The sequence below is a fragment of the Apiospora marii genome (genome assembly GCF_038362585.1).
Source record: "Apiospora marii strain CBS 49790 chromosome Unknown utg000013l_segment0_segment0, whole genome shotgun sequence".
NCBI lineage: Eukaryota > Fungi > Ascomycota > Sordariomycetes > Amphisphaeriales > Apiosporaceae > Apiospora > Apiospora marii.
The window spans coordinates 2,126,801-2,142,066 of record NW_027117384.1 but is presented as its reverse complement, the minus strand read 5'-3'; the positions used below and the strand labels follow the sequence as shown (position 1 = coordinate 2,142,066).

At 54.7% G+C, this 15,266-nt stretch overlaps 4 protein-coding genes across 4 annotated transcripts; 1 reads left to right on the top strand and 3 right to left on the bottom strand.

The window, feature by feature from the left end:
- Nucleotides 1-7,190: 7,190 nt before the first annotated feature.
- On the bottom strand, nt 7,191-8,834 carry PG985_015794 (uncharacterized protein; the record flags this gene model as incomplete). Its single annotated transcript, XM_066835560.1, has 3 exons — nt 7,191-8,035; nt 8,094-8,723; nt 8,795-8,834. The coding sequence occupies 3 exons, from the start codon at nt 8,832-8,834 to the stop codon at nt 7,191-7,193; spliced, it is 1,515 nt and encodes a 504-aa protein (XP_066676763.1).
- Nucleotides 8,835-11,448: 2,614 nt separating this feature from the next.
- On the bottom strand, nt 11,449-12,900 carry PG985_015793 (uncharacterized protein; the record flags this gene model as incomplete). Its single annotated transcript, XM_066835559.1, has 1 exon — nt 11,449-12,900. One exon carries the CDS (start codon nt 12,898-12,900, stop codon nt 11,449-11,451), a length of 1,452 nt encoding a protein of 483 aa, XP_066676762.1.
- A 498-nt stretch (nt 12,901-13,398) lies between these two features.
- On the top strand, nt 13,399-13,942 carry PG985_015792 (uncharacterized protein; the record flags this gene model as incomplete). Its single annotated transcript, XM_066835558.1, has 2 exons — nt 13,399-13,526; nt 13,594-13,942. The coding sequence occupies 2 exons, from the start codon at nt 13,399-13,401 to the stop codon at nt 13,940-13,942; spliced, it is 477 nt and encodes a 158-aa protein (XP_066676761.1).
- Nucleotides 13,943-14,004: 62 nt separating this feature from the next.
- Nucleotides 14,005-15,150, bottom strand: PG985_015791 (uncharacterized protein; the record flags this gene model as incomplete). The annotated part of the gene is made up of 2 exons (XM_066835557.1): nt 14,005-15,012; nt 15,091-15,150. 2 exons carry the CDS (start codon nt 15,148-15,150, stop codon nt 14,005-14,007), a joined length of 1,068 nt encoding a protein of 355 aa, XP_066676760.1.
- Nucleotides 15,151-15,266: the final 116 nt, after the last annotated feature.

The window sequence follows — 15,266 nt, the reverse complement described above, 5'->3', positions numbered from 1 at the left end:
GTCGGTATGCCGTTGGAATATAGTGTGCAGTAGCAACATAGATCATCGCCGTATTCACATGACAAAACATGTCAACCCTTTCGCCGCCATCGGCAGGTTGGCGATGCAACAGCGTTTATGTTGACATGGTGTGATGAATTTGGGATGGAGATCAGGCCATGGTGATATCACCGATCGTGGGAAGGCCAACGCATGATGCGATAGCTCGCCACGAGGTGACGAGATAAAGAAAGGCAATGGCGACGGGCTAAGGCGTTTGTGTGCCTATGGCCACACCAATGGTCGCGCTATCCGCGGTGAGGAGACCGGTCGGCAGTCTTTGGTGCAAAAACATCTTCCCCCGTTATTGATCAGCGTTTGAACTCGATGGTATGGCGCACCAAAGAATCGGCAATACACATCCCATCTTTCTAGCGGCTCTACTGCCGCAGAAGCTTGACCAAGGAGAAGTGCAGAGGCCACCGGACGATCTTAGAGGATGCCAGTAGCCTCAAGCGGCATTGGAAAAAACACCAAGTACCGTTTTCTGAGCGGATTCGTACATGTACTTTGAGCGACATTCCCACCCGCCGTCCCTTTTCCACCACACAGCCCTTCGCAGCAACGGTGCAAACCTTGATGTGGTATCACGCACGTGGTTCGCGCGCAGTCTGTGATCTTGTACTTTGGGAGACAGCGACCGCTCCGATCAGTCGCCCCTCCATGGTTGAGATGGATGGGCCGGCCCCTAGCGGTAGAAGCTGGCTTCTAGTCGTAGAAGGCCTCGATAGTACGCAAGCAGAAGGCAACCGCACCGCGTCTCAGAGGCCTATAGTATCTCTGTATCCCCTTCAAAAAGGGCAGATCGCCCCCTCAAGCCGGCCCCCCCTACGATGACGGAACCGATTGGACTGCACGGGGCGACACCCACACCACCACCACCACCCGCAGGAATAGCGGCGCCGCTCATGACTCGGCCGCTGGGATTTCCACGAGGCCCGGCCACCACCAAGAGCGACAAGCTCGCGCTAGAAGATTTCTAGAAGGTTTCTGGTTCCGGTCTAGAGAACGTTAGCTCCTTTAGTCATGGCTTTGGAAGCTTTGGAAGCTGGATGGAAGCTTTCGATAACCGATGTAGCGGCGGCGGCGGATGTGGCGGCCAGCCAGCCAGCGATCGTCGCCATCGCAGATCCTCCCGATCATCGAGGAGAGCGAGAGCCCGAAGCACGGCTATGCGACCACCGGAAGATGCACTCCTAGCGGCGGAGGTGTGCCGCGTAGTGCACGTGGATTCCGCCGGCGTGGCGTTGTTGTGTGGTCGCGAAAGGGTGTGCCGATTAGTGCATATCAGGCCGGTAACGTTGGTTATTGCATGGTGTTTTCAGCAGGGGCAGGATTCACACAGCGCAAGGCCTGCTGTTACCCAGCTCAAGTCGGTGGATAGATATTGGGGTGAACGCCCACCTGCATGCATGGTGGCTTGAGGAAACGATAGATCATGCACTCCCCCCGATACCATGCCATGCTGTCGCACACCCAGATCTGAACACAGACAACGGCATCAGGCAAAGCCGAAGAGAGTAGTAAATGGAGCACCGTCGTCAAACAGGTAACGCGAGAGAGGTGCTGCATAGAAACATGACCGTCACGGGGATACAGTAAGCCGTGTTCGTCTTTAAGGTTTGGCGATGCGTCACTGTGCGTCGCCTCCTGCGTTGCGTTAGGCCACTGTGGCACGCTGTGATGGGTGTTTCCTCACATAGGCGCTCGCTCTCCCTTGCTCTCGTCAGGGGTGGGAGAGGGGAACCGGCCTTGCGGAGCGGTAGTGGTAGAGGAAGAGGCAGGGTTCTTTCTGATATCCCTGCTGCGGAACCGACAGGGCCTACTTGACTAATTTCCCTTCGCTTGTGTATTGGGCGCAACCGCAGTGCAGTGCGTAATCCTGTGCAGGGATACGGAACCGTTACGGAATTGCCCTCTTAGGACATCGGATGCGGGACCTTGCCCAATCCGTATATGGATCTGCCCGTCGCACGTGGCTTACATGCTGCCCTGATGCTATCGTGTCGTTTGTTACACTATGGGAATCTGCAGCAACTGTATTTGAGTTCGTCACTTCAGGTTTGACCTGCTCCTTGGTTGCAAGTTGATCAACAAGCCCCCGCTGCCGGATTGCCAGGCTGTACATATGCTGGCTGCATCGACAATCGCTGTAGTTGCATATCCTCTGAGCGATGGCGTGGTGCTGGAATTCTCTGACATCACAATCATGTGCTGATGGTAGTAGGTAGAGAAAACAGGTGCAGGCAGCCCCGCAACGAACGGGTTGTAGTACCTAGTAGGAGAGCGCCGTTCATGCCACTTGCTTCTTGGACGTGTTGTGTGTTGGTTCGACAGGGTGCTCGTTTTTCTTGTATTGCCATTCGCCTGGGGTTTCTTTTCAAGAGGAGACGCAAATAGAAACTTGGACAGTCGCCCCATGCTACAAGTAAGTTGCATTGCTGTCAAAACATCTCCGACGACCATACGGCCGTCCCTTGCGTCCGCGTAAGGCACCGGTGCGTGCCCGGCATGCTGAAATTGGACATGCTAGGGTCTTCGTAGGCTTCCTCAATCAGGAAGGTAGCAAAAGAAGTATGTCTTGCTTTGGTCTCCCGCCCCCCGAGTTCTACTAGCAGGGCCCTAGGGAAAATCAATCTTCCAGCAGGGCAGGGGGCAAGTAGAGGCTCGAGATGAGCTCAAACCTTCAGGGCCGGAGGCAGTTCCGCCATGATCAATTGCCAGGCACGGAGCCTTCTTCAACTTCCGCAAGGCGCCTCGATGAAAATGTATGACGAGTTGCAACAGCTCATCGCGATGACAAATGGGCTCTGGGACAAGCAATTCGTACCGTAGGCACAGACTATTGTTGTATGTAGCAATCGCTGTAGAAGAGAGGATCGCAGATGAAAGCCTGATGATATTCATCAGCGATGACGAGAGAAACAAATAGTGGTGTACTGCTAACACCCCTGGTCACAACCCTTACGACGGTCGGAGAGAAGACCGACAGCTCACCGGGACAGTCCCGAACGCCTCCACGGTTGTGTTATGGTGGCCACCGGCGCCGGCCCAGCAACGAGCCTGCCTCTAGCGGTGAATGGCGTTCGCTGTGGCTTGCATGAGGAGCCCCCGTGTCGCGCCAGCCACTGGGAAATCTGCATCCGTACTATTTCAGGCCCGTCGCCCGTCAAAACCAAAAAGCCAAAGCGATCCCGTCTCCCCGCGTCTATTTACGTGGGCGTGTGCTTTGCTTGTTGCTGCTATTTGGCCGTGTACCCCGAAACCCCCTGCGCAAGACGGGAAAAAGGAGGCTGATGTTTCTCAGGGGATCCCAAACGCCGCGGTACTACCTGGAGATCGAGGACCCCTGGATCCGACGTATTTGCATTGAGAAACTCGCCTAATGTAACCATCACCCATGGGCAAGTCAACAGCCTAAAGCGGGAATCTCGACAGTGTGAAAACCCTGTACTGTAGGTCGTATATGGCACTTGATGCGGGGCGAGTTGATATCCAAGTTGAAGGGGGTGGTGTCCCATTGGGCTCCCGCTGCGTCCAACTCGCAAGTCGGCCGTTGACTGCAGGCGAGTGTGGTGTGGTATTAGGCTCGATACTTACTGCACTGTAGCTTGCAGTCAAGCCCGGCCCCTTCTAATCAAGCCACGTGCGGTTGCAGGCGCACAGGCTGGCTCGTCGAGTAGGAGGGTGCGGGATTTCTTCTCGAACGCGGGGAAGGTCTTCTCAAGCGAGCGCGGCGTGAACTCTATCAACGAGCATCTGTGCTGCAGAACAGGAACGATGCCATCGAAGCAGCTTGTCAATCGTGCCGCTGTCCCTCTCTCGTTCGCTAGCCCTCGCGACACTGGCCGGATGACGTACGAGGCGTAAGAGGTCGAGAGAGAGAGAGAGTGCGTGGCCATCACGACACCAGGCCAGCATGTTTAGAGTTCAGCCAAGTGCATAGCACCCCGTTTCAAAACCACACGCCCTCACACACACCAAAACCCCATCCCGGGCTATCCTGGGCCATCCATCCATCTCCCACTCTGCGTCTATCTTCAGATGGACCGACGGCGCATTGACGAAAGGGAGGGGTGGGGGTGCCCTCTCAAGTCGGTACGCAGCCGTTGCGTCGTTGATCCTGGTAGCGCTGCACTGAGAGCAGTGGCAGCTCGCCTAGCAGTTAGGCTAGTTTGGTGCTGTCGTACAGTAGCACTTGGTAGTAACCAGGTGCAGTTGCAGCTGCAGCAGGCGCATCTCCACAAACGTCTTTTCTTCCCTCACTTTTTTTCTTCTTCTTTTCCTTCTCCCTCTCGCCTTCTCTTTCGATTGCAGTTGATTCTCGATCTAATGCGCCATTTCCCGGGATGGCCTTCCATTAGCTCTAGGCTTTCGGTCCTGTTTGTCCTGGCCGTCGGCGATGCTAGGTTCTGTGTTTGTTTTCTTCAAGGTGTTTGTTCGCTCTAGTATACTTAGCATGTACATACTCCGTACAATCCGTACATATCTTTCTTCAGCAGGAGGCAGGTGGGGAAGCCTCCCTGGTTAGATGGCATCCCTAAGCTTTGGGTAGGCGGTCGGTGCTTTGTAGACTCTGTAGCCCTGACCGCAATAGCTCCGATATTTCGGAGCCCCAACCTGTCTTTCGTGCGAGAATCGACAGTCGGTCGCCTCATTGAGGAAGGAGAGCCAGGGGGAGGTTCGCGCGGCAGCAGGATACACCGCCTTGCAGGGCTTTGCAGGGCAGGGTGTTTTCAGTCGGCGGGGGCCGTGTCCAGGGCCGTAAATTGTGTCTGTGTTTGGGATTAGGGAGGGGGGGCGCATGGGGGGTGTGGTTGCTTCAATTCAAATTTGGGTAACCAAAGTGACCGAGAGTCCTCTTTAGGGCTCTCCTCCCCCTTGTTCGTGGGTGTGGGGCTCTACCAATCTGTCTGTATGCATATGGCAGCAACAACACGGCCTGCTAGTGGTAGATCTTCCAAGGTCATCGATGATCTGCAGCAAGGTATAGCCGGTTTAGTCAACCATCACTTGAGCCGTGTCCGCGTAAATGCCCGGGTCCCCTGGAAGTTTCTTGGCCTGGGGTGGGAGGCACTCGGCCGTGGTTTATCCTTCTCTCCAAACGTACAATACGCAGCCTGCCTTGCTAAATTTCCCCAAGTCTTCTGCGATGATCCCTTCCGATATGATGCATTGGACTCGGCATCGTTGCATAGCGAGAGCCGGGCATACGTGGGCGTGCGCGTGGAGATGCGTGTCGGCTTCCCCTCCTACTCCTCCTTGTGATTTAACACAGGTGGGCATGATAGAAGTGGGCGACAAGGCAAATCGAGAACCCACCGCAGTAGTCTTGGGTGTAGTAGTAGCAGCAGTGGCTGTAGAGTGGTAGTCGCAGGTAGTCGCAGTGGTAGTCTCAGGCTCAGAACACCGAGAAGAGCAACGTAGGGCGGGCGTCTGTCTAACCAACCATCGGGCCCTTTGCTCGGGGTCGAGAGCTCCTTGGCAGTGGTTTCTCTACTGTAACTTACAGGCTGCAACGTAATCACAGGTCTCGCATCCGACGCGATTAGCTAATAAGTGCATATACCAATAGTAGTAGGCAGTCAGGTGGCCTGGGGTCTCGTCTTTAAGAGACCGCCAATGGCCGTTGGTCGTTGCTGCTTGCGGCAGTTGCTGGACAGCCCGGAAGCGCTTGTCACCGGGTACAGTTGGCGATAAAACAGTCAATCTGTCCATCTCATGGCGCGTGCTGGAGAATGGGCGATTCGAACCGATGATGGATCTGAAATGGAGACGTCCAGGCGTTGGCTTGCTCCATCCGCCGGCGGTCGTTGCATCTAGCGTGTGAGATAGGGCAGTCGTTTACCAAACTACCACGTACATAGTAGCAAAAGGCAGCCCAGTGTTTTTTTCTTAGTCCGGGTTCATACCATGGACGTTAGCTAATGAGAGTACATTAATACCAGATGCCAGGAGGGTAGTTGGGTAGGTAGGCGACAGCTCCACCCCAATACTGACCATCCCCTCAAAGCGTTTTCCTGAGAGCGGGCCTCGTATGTCTGTGTAAGTATCAACTGGAGACTGCCCATTGTTCCAGACTCCATACTGCAATTATCTGCCTACTGAATGGAGATTTCCGGCTGGCTACCACGCCCGTCCGCATTGGCTGAAACTGGCAGGCGTGCTCCCCGTCGAGACGAAGATTCGTCCGCGGCCGTCGCTCCGGTCCCCTTCAATCTTTGTGTGTTGTGCTCGTGCTTGTGCTTTGTGCTTGGGCGGAGCTGGGATGCTGGCTGGCCACAAAGCAAAATGAGCGCAATCTCTGCTTGCTTCTTCGTCAGAGCCCACCACCAGGCGCTCGCTCACTCACTGTTTGAACGTCCTTTCGCGGGAAACCCACCCTCGGATTGCACTTGGGAGCCTGGTGAATCCCTAGGTCGTCGCCAGAAATGCCTTTCATGACTCAGCTTGCTGCTGGCACGGATCATGTGTTTGCTTGCAAAAGCTAGCTTCTCCAGGTTCGACGACTCGCCGCCACTGCCTTATGGGGAATATCTCTGGCAAGTCTGGCCGTGTAGTCTGTTACAGCCTGGCATTGATGGTGGATTGCCGGTCGACGAGAAAGCAGGACCCGGTTCGTTCAGGATCCTGCTGGGGCATGAGATTACCTATGCATTCGCGTTGATTGGGTGTTGGTCAAAGATATCATATTTCGGCACGTTTCCATGAAAGTCAGAACGACTCATTATGTGAATTGAAAAGATTTATTACATTCATGGCTTTCTATCTATATCGAAAAACTTGTATCAAAACAGCATGGGGAAAGAAAAGAAATGCCAAGCAAAGTTATCTCTTTTGAGTATCATGGTCCCGTAACACCCCCGGTTTGGTGATGGATAGTTGTCGCAGCCATCCCACTTTTTGATATGAGCGTCAATAAAACAAAAGAACATCATCCCAACGCCGTAATACCCCGTGGTATCAAAATGCCCGTAGGCTAGCGCCTACCGATTCCAAGGGTCAGTTGTAACGCTGCCCATTCCTGCCCAACGTGTAATGTAATAAAAAAGAACAATAAAGGGGAGAAGAGAGAACAAGAAGAGCATAATAATAAAACAACACCAAAAAAGACAAGTTTGATCCTTTTGCGCCGATGCCGTCTGCAAGACCTAACAGTCTCTAGGCTCCATTGCCACCATTTCTCTGAGTTCCGGATAACGCCTGGCAAAAGCCTCGCCCAAAGCCCAATTCCTGAGTTCCAAGGCGTGGTGGACAAATGCGTCCGTAAGATACAGCGCGCCGGTGGAATGATCCGTGATAAACGCCTGGGCTACTCCTCCGTGCCAATTCAGTAAACGCAAGTTTGTACAGTAAAGCTGTATGAATTCCTCCGTGGCGTACTCCTCTTGTCTGTGTAGTACAACGTCCCTCAGCTGCCCCCAGAACAGGAAGTCGATCCATTGGGTGTGGGCAATGTCCTGCTGGCTGGGGCGCGGCGCAAGAAACCCCAGTCTCGAGTGTGTTTCTTGGGTCGGATAGATCAACCACGCCACCAGCCTTTGGCACAACACAAAGGAGCCCACCCGCTCGAGCACCCTTAGCAGCCCGTTCTTGTCGAGGAATGCATTCAATAGATCGACCAAAGGGTTCAGGGGAGAAGGACGAGGTGGGTTCCGGTCGAGGCCCATGTTCGACTCAACGCTCCAGTGAGCTTCAATAAGGGGGCGAACGTTGGGACAGGTTGGTCCGTAGATGATTTCTGGATTTGGCTGACCGCCGGCTAGGTCAACCAGGCGCCGACAATCCTGGATATAGCCGACTAGGAGTGCATCGCTGTGGGTGGTAGGTGGTGAAACCGAAACTGGGGTTTCCCAGTGATGCAGTCCGTCTTGCTGAGAGCCCACTACAGAGCCGGAGACCCTTGGTAGTACATGGGGTACATGTTCCATGGCGGAGGCTGGTGGTAAGCCGGCGGCATGGGGAGAACGTTGATTTGGGTGCAACCGAGATCTGGCTTTAATTAGACCTTCAGTCCCTCATATCATCCGCAGAAAACCAAGGGCACAACTCACCTGACTTGATGTCATCGTAGCCCATCTTCCCGTTCAAGCACGACGCCGTCGGCGAGTTCATGCTCGAGGGAATGCCGGACCTGTCGAGGAGAGAGGTCGGGGCACTGGTGGGAAAGTAGGCGCTTCCGAGCTCGTCGGTGGCTCCGGAAGAGGATGGGCTGGAGACAGTAGAAGGGACGGTGCACGAGACGGTGGACGACCAGGGCTCGCCGGAGCTGCCCATGCTGTCGTACGGGGGGATGTCGTGCACGCCTGGGTAGTCGGAGGAGCCCTGCGCCATGGGCGAAGATCGCGAGCTTGGGCTGTGGTAGGCTGCGTCATGGTGAGACCGAGTCGCGTAAACTCCCTTCGACACCATCATACCTGATGGATACATGTTGCGTGGGCCACCGCTGGTAATCCCCATGCTTTCCCTCGTGCGATGCAGTTCGTCTTCGAGGGCCTTGTTCCGCCTCAGCAGGTTCCGGACGGTCTCATCGCGGCTGTGTGAGCTTCGCAGCTCCTCAATCTCCCGTTCAAGGTTTTCGATGTGCTCCTTTGTGCGGGCGCGGATGGCACGCTGTGCTTCCCGGTCGTTGGCTCGTTTCCGGGCGAGTTGAGCGGGTGTCAAGGTAGAGACACTCCTAGTGCCTGATGAAGCCGAGTTAGAATGACAGCCCATTGGGAGGACGTTGTGGTCGACGACGCCGTGCTGTGCTTACCCTTACGCTTGGTAGACTTGGAGGCATCCGACTTGGTCATCTTGTCTGGGGAGAGTGGTGACGAACTCCTGGAGTTGTATGAAGTTGCATCAGCCATACCTGTGAGAAGCATTGATATTGGGATGAGGTGTGGACAGAGAGGGCCAAGGGTGCTCGACTGGCGTCATGGCTGGACATTTATAAATGTATATCTCACGTAGATGGGGTGTCATCAAGCCAGGCCAGGGTGTGTGTTAGTGACACTGGGTCTGCACAGGGTTGGTGGCTCTCGCAACGGAAGAGTGTATCCACACCACAGCATCTAGACTGGTAAGCTAAAGAAAGCACGGCTGCATGAAGAGACTTGCTGCCACATGCCAGGCTATGCCATTCGCAGGTCTCGAGCGAGAGAGAGGGGGGGTCATGATGGGTAGTCGCCATGATGTGGAGCAGTGGGTAGAGGAGGGTACTGATGAGAGAAAGGCCTGTCCCCCAGTACACGTACACGTACCCCTACGGTACTTGGGGGGAGTTAGCGCCAGATGAGCAGGTCGCCTCTTGGACTGACGAGCATGGCTGCGTCGATAATCCATGGAAGTAACCGTTCTTATCATAGCCAGGACGTATTAGGTATCGATCCAAACATTCTGCGACTGAGGTACTTGAGTTGCTGCGATATCCCAGGGAGTGGGATCGAACAGGAAGGGGCCTGGGGAGACCAGCTCATGCAAGCAAGCACCCATGACCGTATCTTTTGCATAACTCTCGGTCTCTATTTGCATGCTCTCACTGCCACTGCCGGTGTCACTCCGACTGGACTCCTCTTTGCCTGGTTGGTGGTAGGCAGGTAGGTAGGCTGTGAGGCAGGCAATCTATCATCCGGCGACCCTACGGATACCTCCTCTCAAATTACATAACATAACCTCACCCTCGTCGGCCTGAGGTACCGTTGCAAGTTATGTGTGGTACAAGGTACCGCCGAGTTTCCTCCATCCATCCGCCATGCAGAGCTTGACTTTGCAGGCAAGAGGAGTGGCTTCCCACTTCTTGTGCTTAGCTTAAAGCAGCTTGGCTCGCCGACAGGGGTGCCTTGCTTTTCCAGTACCTTGGGGTAGGCTGCGCAAATAGAGTTCACGCTAGTGCTCTTAGCCCTGGTTTGGGGCCCCCCGATGTCTCCTCTGTCTCCTCCGAGGGGTGGCGGGGCTGGAAAGTGCCGGGATCACTGGAAAAATTATGATAACGTGGATGGAGGTAAGGTAGGTATGCATTTCGAGCATATCCCGGCCGCGGGTACATGAGTGCTGTGAGAGAAATAGTGCAATGGCGTCTGTCTAGTAGTAGCAGCAGCAGCAATACTTACGTTTCGACATCACCTGCTGTTTCTGCTGCTGCTGCCGCTGTTGCTGCTAAGCTGCTAGCTGCTACAGGTACTTATTAGTGGGCCGCCGTTTGGACGTTGCCTTGCTTGGGAACCCCACTGGATTAATTGACGGAAGAGACCCCTGATCCGTGGTCAAGGACTGCTCACGGATAGATGCTCTCTCATCAAGGACGACGACACCGGGCTTTGGATGGGCGCAGTGCGAAGGGGAAACGGCTTCCCCGCAGGCTGTATCGTCACGCCTCGTGGATCTGATGAGATGAGAGCGCTCTTCTCCGGGACAGACATCATCATAGGGGCAAATCATCACTAGTAACCCGTACGCTTGAGTTTCGTCAAGAGAAACATGTTAGCCACGTTTCACGACCCGTCCCCTTAGCACTGCACGGCACACGAATAACGGCAAGAGTTCGGTCGGAGAAGCTGCGGTAATGCTCAAGATTGTAGCCATTCGGACTCGTCTGCAACCCTCATCTCTATCCAGGGCACGCTGAACGCCGCGTGACTTTCAATCTGCCCATCTCTGCAGTCAAATCGGCCTCGAGCATGCAAATGCAGGTGCTAGCCCTCGTCGAAGGCTTCTGAGAGATATATCTGACAGATGCATGTCTCACAATGCGCCGCCGGTTCTGTATGACATCGCTTCCAAGAAGAAAACAAAAGACGGTGTACTCGGCTGACGCATGTCCCGCAGACCAAAGGCAACATCCCTGGACGAACACGTTTTCTGCGAAGAAACGCCTTCAAAGAGCTGGTACATCCAAGTACCATACTGACGCGAGTTACACCTTTGGATGATCAATGAATTCGGTTGTCGTCAGCATGACCTCGCTGCAGCGTCAAATTTTGAAACTGCACGTGGCGCCTTAGCCAATATCGCCGTTGCGGGCTACGGCAATAAAGTTTCGTGCCCGCAGTCTTCTCATGAGTGGCAAAAGCCCATCGCCGTCGTAGTAGGTCCGATGTTGTTCTTCGCGCCTTCGAAAATCTGCATGGAAAAACTTTATGTCGCGCGCCAGGTTTGATCCGTGCTTGGCCCAGATTTAGTGCTAGATAGACAGCCACGCAGGAAATAAGTCGTGTACAGGAGGAACGGCTGTAAGTCCGGTCCTGACTGCAAATTGGGCTATATGTCCTATTGGAAATGCTTGCGGGATCCTTCAGTCTTCATTGGCGGAGCTTATCTGGCAAGTCCAAGATCCGGGTTGGCAAAGCCTCTCGGGGAAGGGAGCATCCCGTGGTTGCCCCTAGTTGCCATACGGACAGACCATAACTGCGTATCGTGAAGGCTTTCTTAAGCCAACTCGGGGTCATCTTTCACTGCCTCGACAAGAGCATCGATACTTCCCACCTCTGTCGGGCCGCTTGTCCCTGCCGGCGGGAGAGCCCATTTCGGAAGCGGGCTGACATATTTCCAAGCGCCTCCGGCGTCCTCATAACGAAGACTATGTAGCCATAGACAAAGCTCCTGCTCTCCAGGATCGGTGTATAGAGGCGTGTCACAAACCTCGCAAAGCTCGCCAGACATCTTCTCAGCCTTCCTCTTGTAGTATTCGTCTACCATTTCGTCGTGATAGGCCACAGCATCTGCGACCTCTTCCTTTCCCATGCGGTTCAGCCTGGTTACTATATCATCGTCTGTGTTCTCCTTGGCGTCAGGATCGTCACGCCCCAGGCTGATGCCCCATACACGCTGGTTGGCGTATATTGGGTCGTTTTGGATCGGGTGTCCCAGGTGCTGCAGATGGACTCGGAGCTGATGGGTTCTACCAGTTACCGGAAGGCACCGAACGATAGAATAGCCTTCTTTGTCCATCCACGGCTTTCCACCGTTGTCTACGGTCGAAGAGGGCAGGGCTGCATCGGTAGTGGCATTGGAAGACGATACTTCTGGCGGATAGTATGCGAGCTTCTTGAAAACAGTTCGTGCCTCCTTTCCATTCGCCCTCACGCGGTTGAGACCTAGCTTGGGCGAAATTTGGAGAATGGGTTGATCGCAGACCACCTCGCCGTCAGGGAAGTTGCCAATGACCCTGGCGATGTATTCTTTGCGAACACTTCTGTCTCGAATCTGAGCGCCTAGACGCTCAGCATCGGTTGCACTTTTCGCTACAAACATGATGCCGCTGGTGAGCCTGTCCAGCCGATTGCAGGGATATGCAGTCCATTCCCGGCCGCGATCTTCCTTCATGATTTCGACGACCGAGTTGAAGTTGTATCTTCCTGCTGGATGGACGGGAATGCCCGAAGGTTTGTTGATGACAATCATATCATCGTCTTCGTATATAATACCAATGGGCTCCCCCGTGACCGGCGGCTCGTGACGGTGTATTTTGTGAGAAACCAGGTCCCCATTCTTCAGGATATAGTCTGGCATCGCCGGCTTCCCGTTTATGAGAATCTTGCCGGACTCCATCGCGGCCTTGTAATATGGCAGTGGGCGATCCCGGAACTCACTATCAAAGACCTCCAGGAGTGATCGCCCCCTCCAACGTTCCTTGCACCAGGTGTTGTAGGTGTAATTGTAGGGGGCGAGACGGCGCAGGCCATCTTCAATGTAATAAGGGCGTGGCCAGACTTCGGTGTCCAACATGGGCCCCAAAAGTTCCATTTGCTTGCCTGTGAACCTTGGTTTGGCCTTCTTCTTTTTCACGACCGGAGTCGCAGCTGGAGCCGCTTCGGCAGCAGGTGGCGTGCCAGCAGGCCCCGGCGGCACCTGGGGCGCATCCGTTCCAAGAGATCCCATCGTAAGACGCAAAATCTGAGTGCAGCGGCTGATTGGAAGTGTCAGTGTCCGAATGAGTTTCGCGGCAACTGGTTCCATAGGCGTCAGACTCGATAGAAGCGATCTGATCGACGTGACAGCCAATTTTACAGCTAAGAGTCACACTTATTGGGCTTGAGGCTCTCTCATTTTTGGCGGGCGGCTATGGCAGAATGAAGCCTCAATGGGTACCTGGGTACTTCCAGTGCTGGATTACACAGCATTGTGGCAGCTGTTGTCATCTGCGATGGCCAACCTCGGCTCCTCGTGACGCCTTTCCCGAGGCATCAAACGGAACTTGATATTATTCGATGCGGCATCTTCGATTAAACTTGTTTCATCCTGCCGTTCAATATAGATCCTGAAATTCTTGGTTTCAGTACATACTTGAGTCTCATCATCTACCAAAATGTCTGCGTCGGATCAGCTCCGACAACGGTCGAGGAAGGATTACCCCTACCTGCTGGAATACCGGACACGATGGTAAATAGCCAACCAACCCCCTTTCCCGCCGCCAAGAAACCGCGTGTTGTCTGGAGCTCACATTGGAATGGCAGGGCGGACAATGATATGTACGACCATATGAACAACTCAATCTACAACTTCCTGTAAGACTGGACTAGCTTTCCCCAAAGCCGCCAGTTGCGGGCGAGCACTAACATGGACCCCCTGAAGGTTTGACTCGGTCATCAATTCTTATCTAATGGAGCATTGTGGGCTACGCCCGCCAACGTCAGCGCAACACCCACTGATGGCACATACACACTGCGACTACTTCTCGGCCATATCGTTTCCCAAGGTGGCAGAGCTGTGCTTGCGCGTGAACAAATTGGGAAAGTCCAGCGTGACCTACGAAGTTGGCCTCTTCGAGAAGGACGTGGCCGGGGTCAAAGCCGTCGGCGAGTTCGTCCACGTCTTTGTGGATCGGTCGACGTTGCGGCCCAACGCCAACGGGATGAACGACGAATTACGACAAGGACTTCAGAAACTTCTTGTGAAGACGGGTGCATCTAGTAAGCTCTAGATCCGACGTATTTAAACCAGGGATCCTCTTAAATTTGGACTTTCTATCTCGGGGCTTCCATTTTAGACGTAATGCTGCAACTCCAGTTTCTGGCGCTCGCCATCCTTGTCCCCACTCGTCAACATCATTTCGAGCAGTTCTAGATCCGCAAGCGCCATCTCCGGTGCCTGCTGTGGATTCGGGGTGCCAGACGCCATGCCCTCGGCCCAGGCGCGGACCTCCTCCTTCACGCCGTTGGACTTCTCGAACGTCTTCTCCTCGCGGGTGGCATCCTGCCCGGTGCCCCGCGTAGTCACGACCTTGCCCCCCTCGGCCTGAACACTGCCATTCTCGCAGCCGATCAGGAAGTCGAATGCGCCCAGCGTCGTCCCTACCGAGAAGATGAAGGAGCCGACCACGTTGGACTTGGTCTTGAGGACAGCATTGATCGAGTCGACCGGTGGCAGGTAGCTCCTGATCAAAGCAGTCTGGGCAACCACGCTGTCGACGGCATTCTCCGGGCCCAGCAGCTTTCTGAGCGCCGACGTGAAATGAACTCCCGCATCCAGGAGCATGCCTCCCTGGTACTCGGGCTTGGCCCGCCATGAGGTGTTGAGGTACTTGTTGTCCGTTGCCATGTTCCAGCTGATCCGGACGACGAAGTTGGTGATCTTGCCGAGCTGCTTGACCTGCTCGGCGCCGTAGGTGTAGCCCTGGATGAACCGGAAGTTCTCGGCTATCGAGAGGGTCGCCTTGGTCTCGGCCGAGATCTTCTGAGCCTTGGCGATCAGCTGTTTGGCAGTCTCGACGTCTTTCGCAATGGGCTTCTCGGCGAGAACGCGCTTGCCGGCCGCCAGAGCCTTCTCGATATACGCCGGCTGCTGCGTGATGGGCAGGGCCATGATCAGCCCGGCGATATCGGTGCGCTTCAGCACATCCTCGAAGGCTTTGCCCTCCCCGGAGTCCGAGGAGTAGAGATCCACCGAGGCGGAGGCATCTCCGGGGATGAGCTTTGCGGTCTCCTGGGCCGACTTGATTGACCGACTCCAGATGGCCTTCAAGGAGAGTTGCGGACAAGCCAACACGGCAGGCTAGAGCAGCTAGTTAGCAACTATAAAACGCCACGTATCGATACTCGTTCTGTATAGCGGCCTTCTTCTTCCACATACCAAATGCTCTTCTTTTACGAAGATACCTCCACCGATGATGGCGACGCCTTGAGGAGCCATGGTTCAGCAGCGACAATGTGGAGTGCGCGAGCTCCACAGAATACCCGGGACTTGGAGGTACCGTTCTAGACGAGGTTGCTGGGATATAGCACAAATAACCACCAGCAAGGTTCACA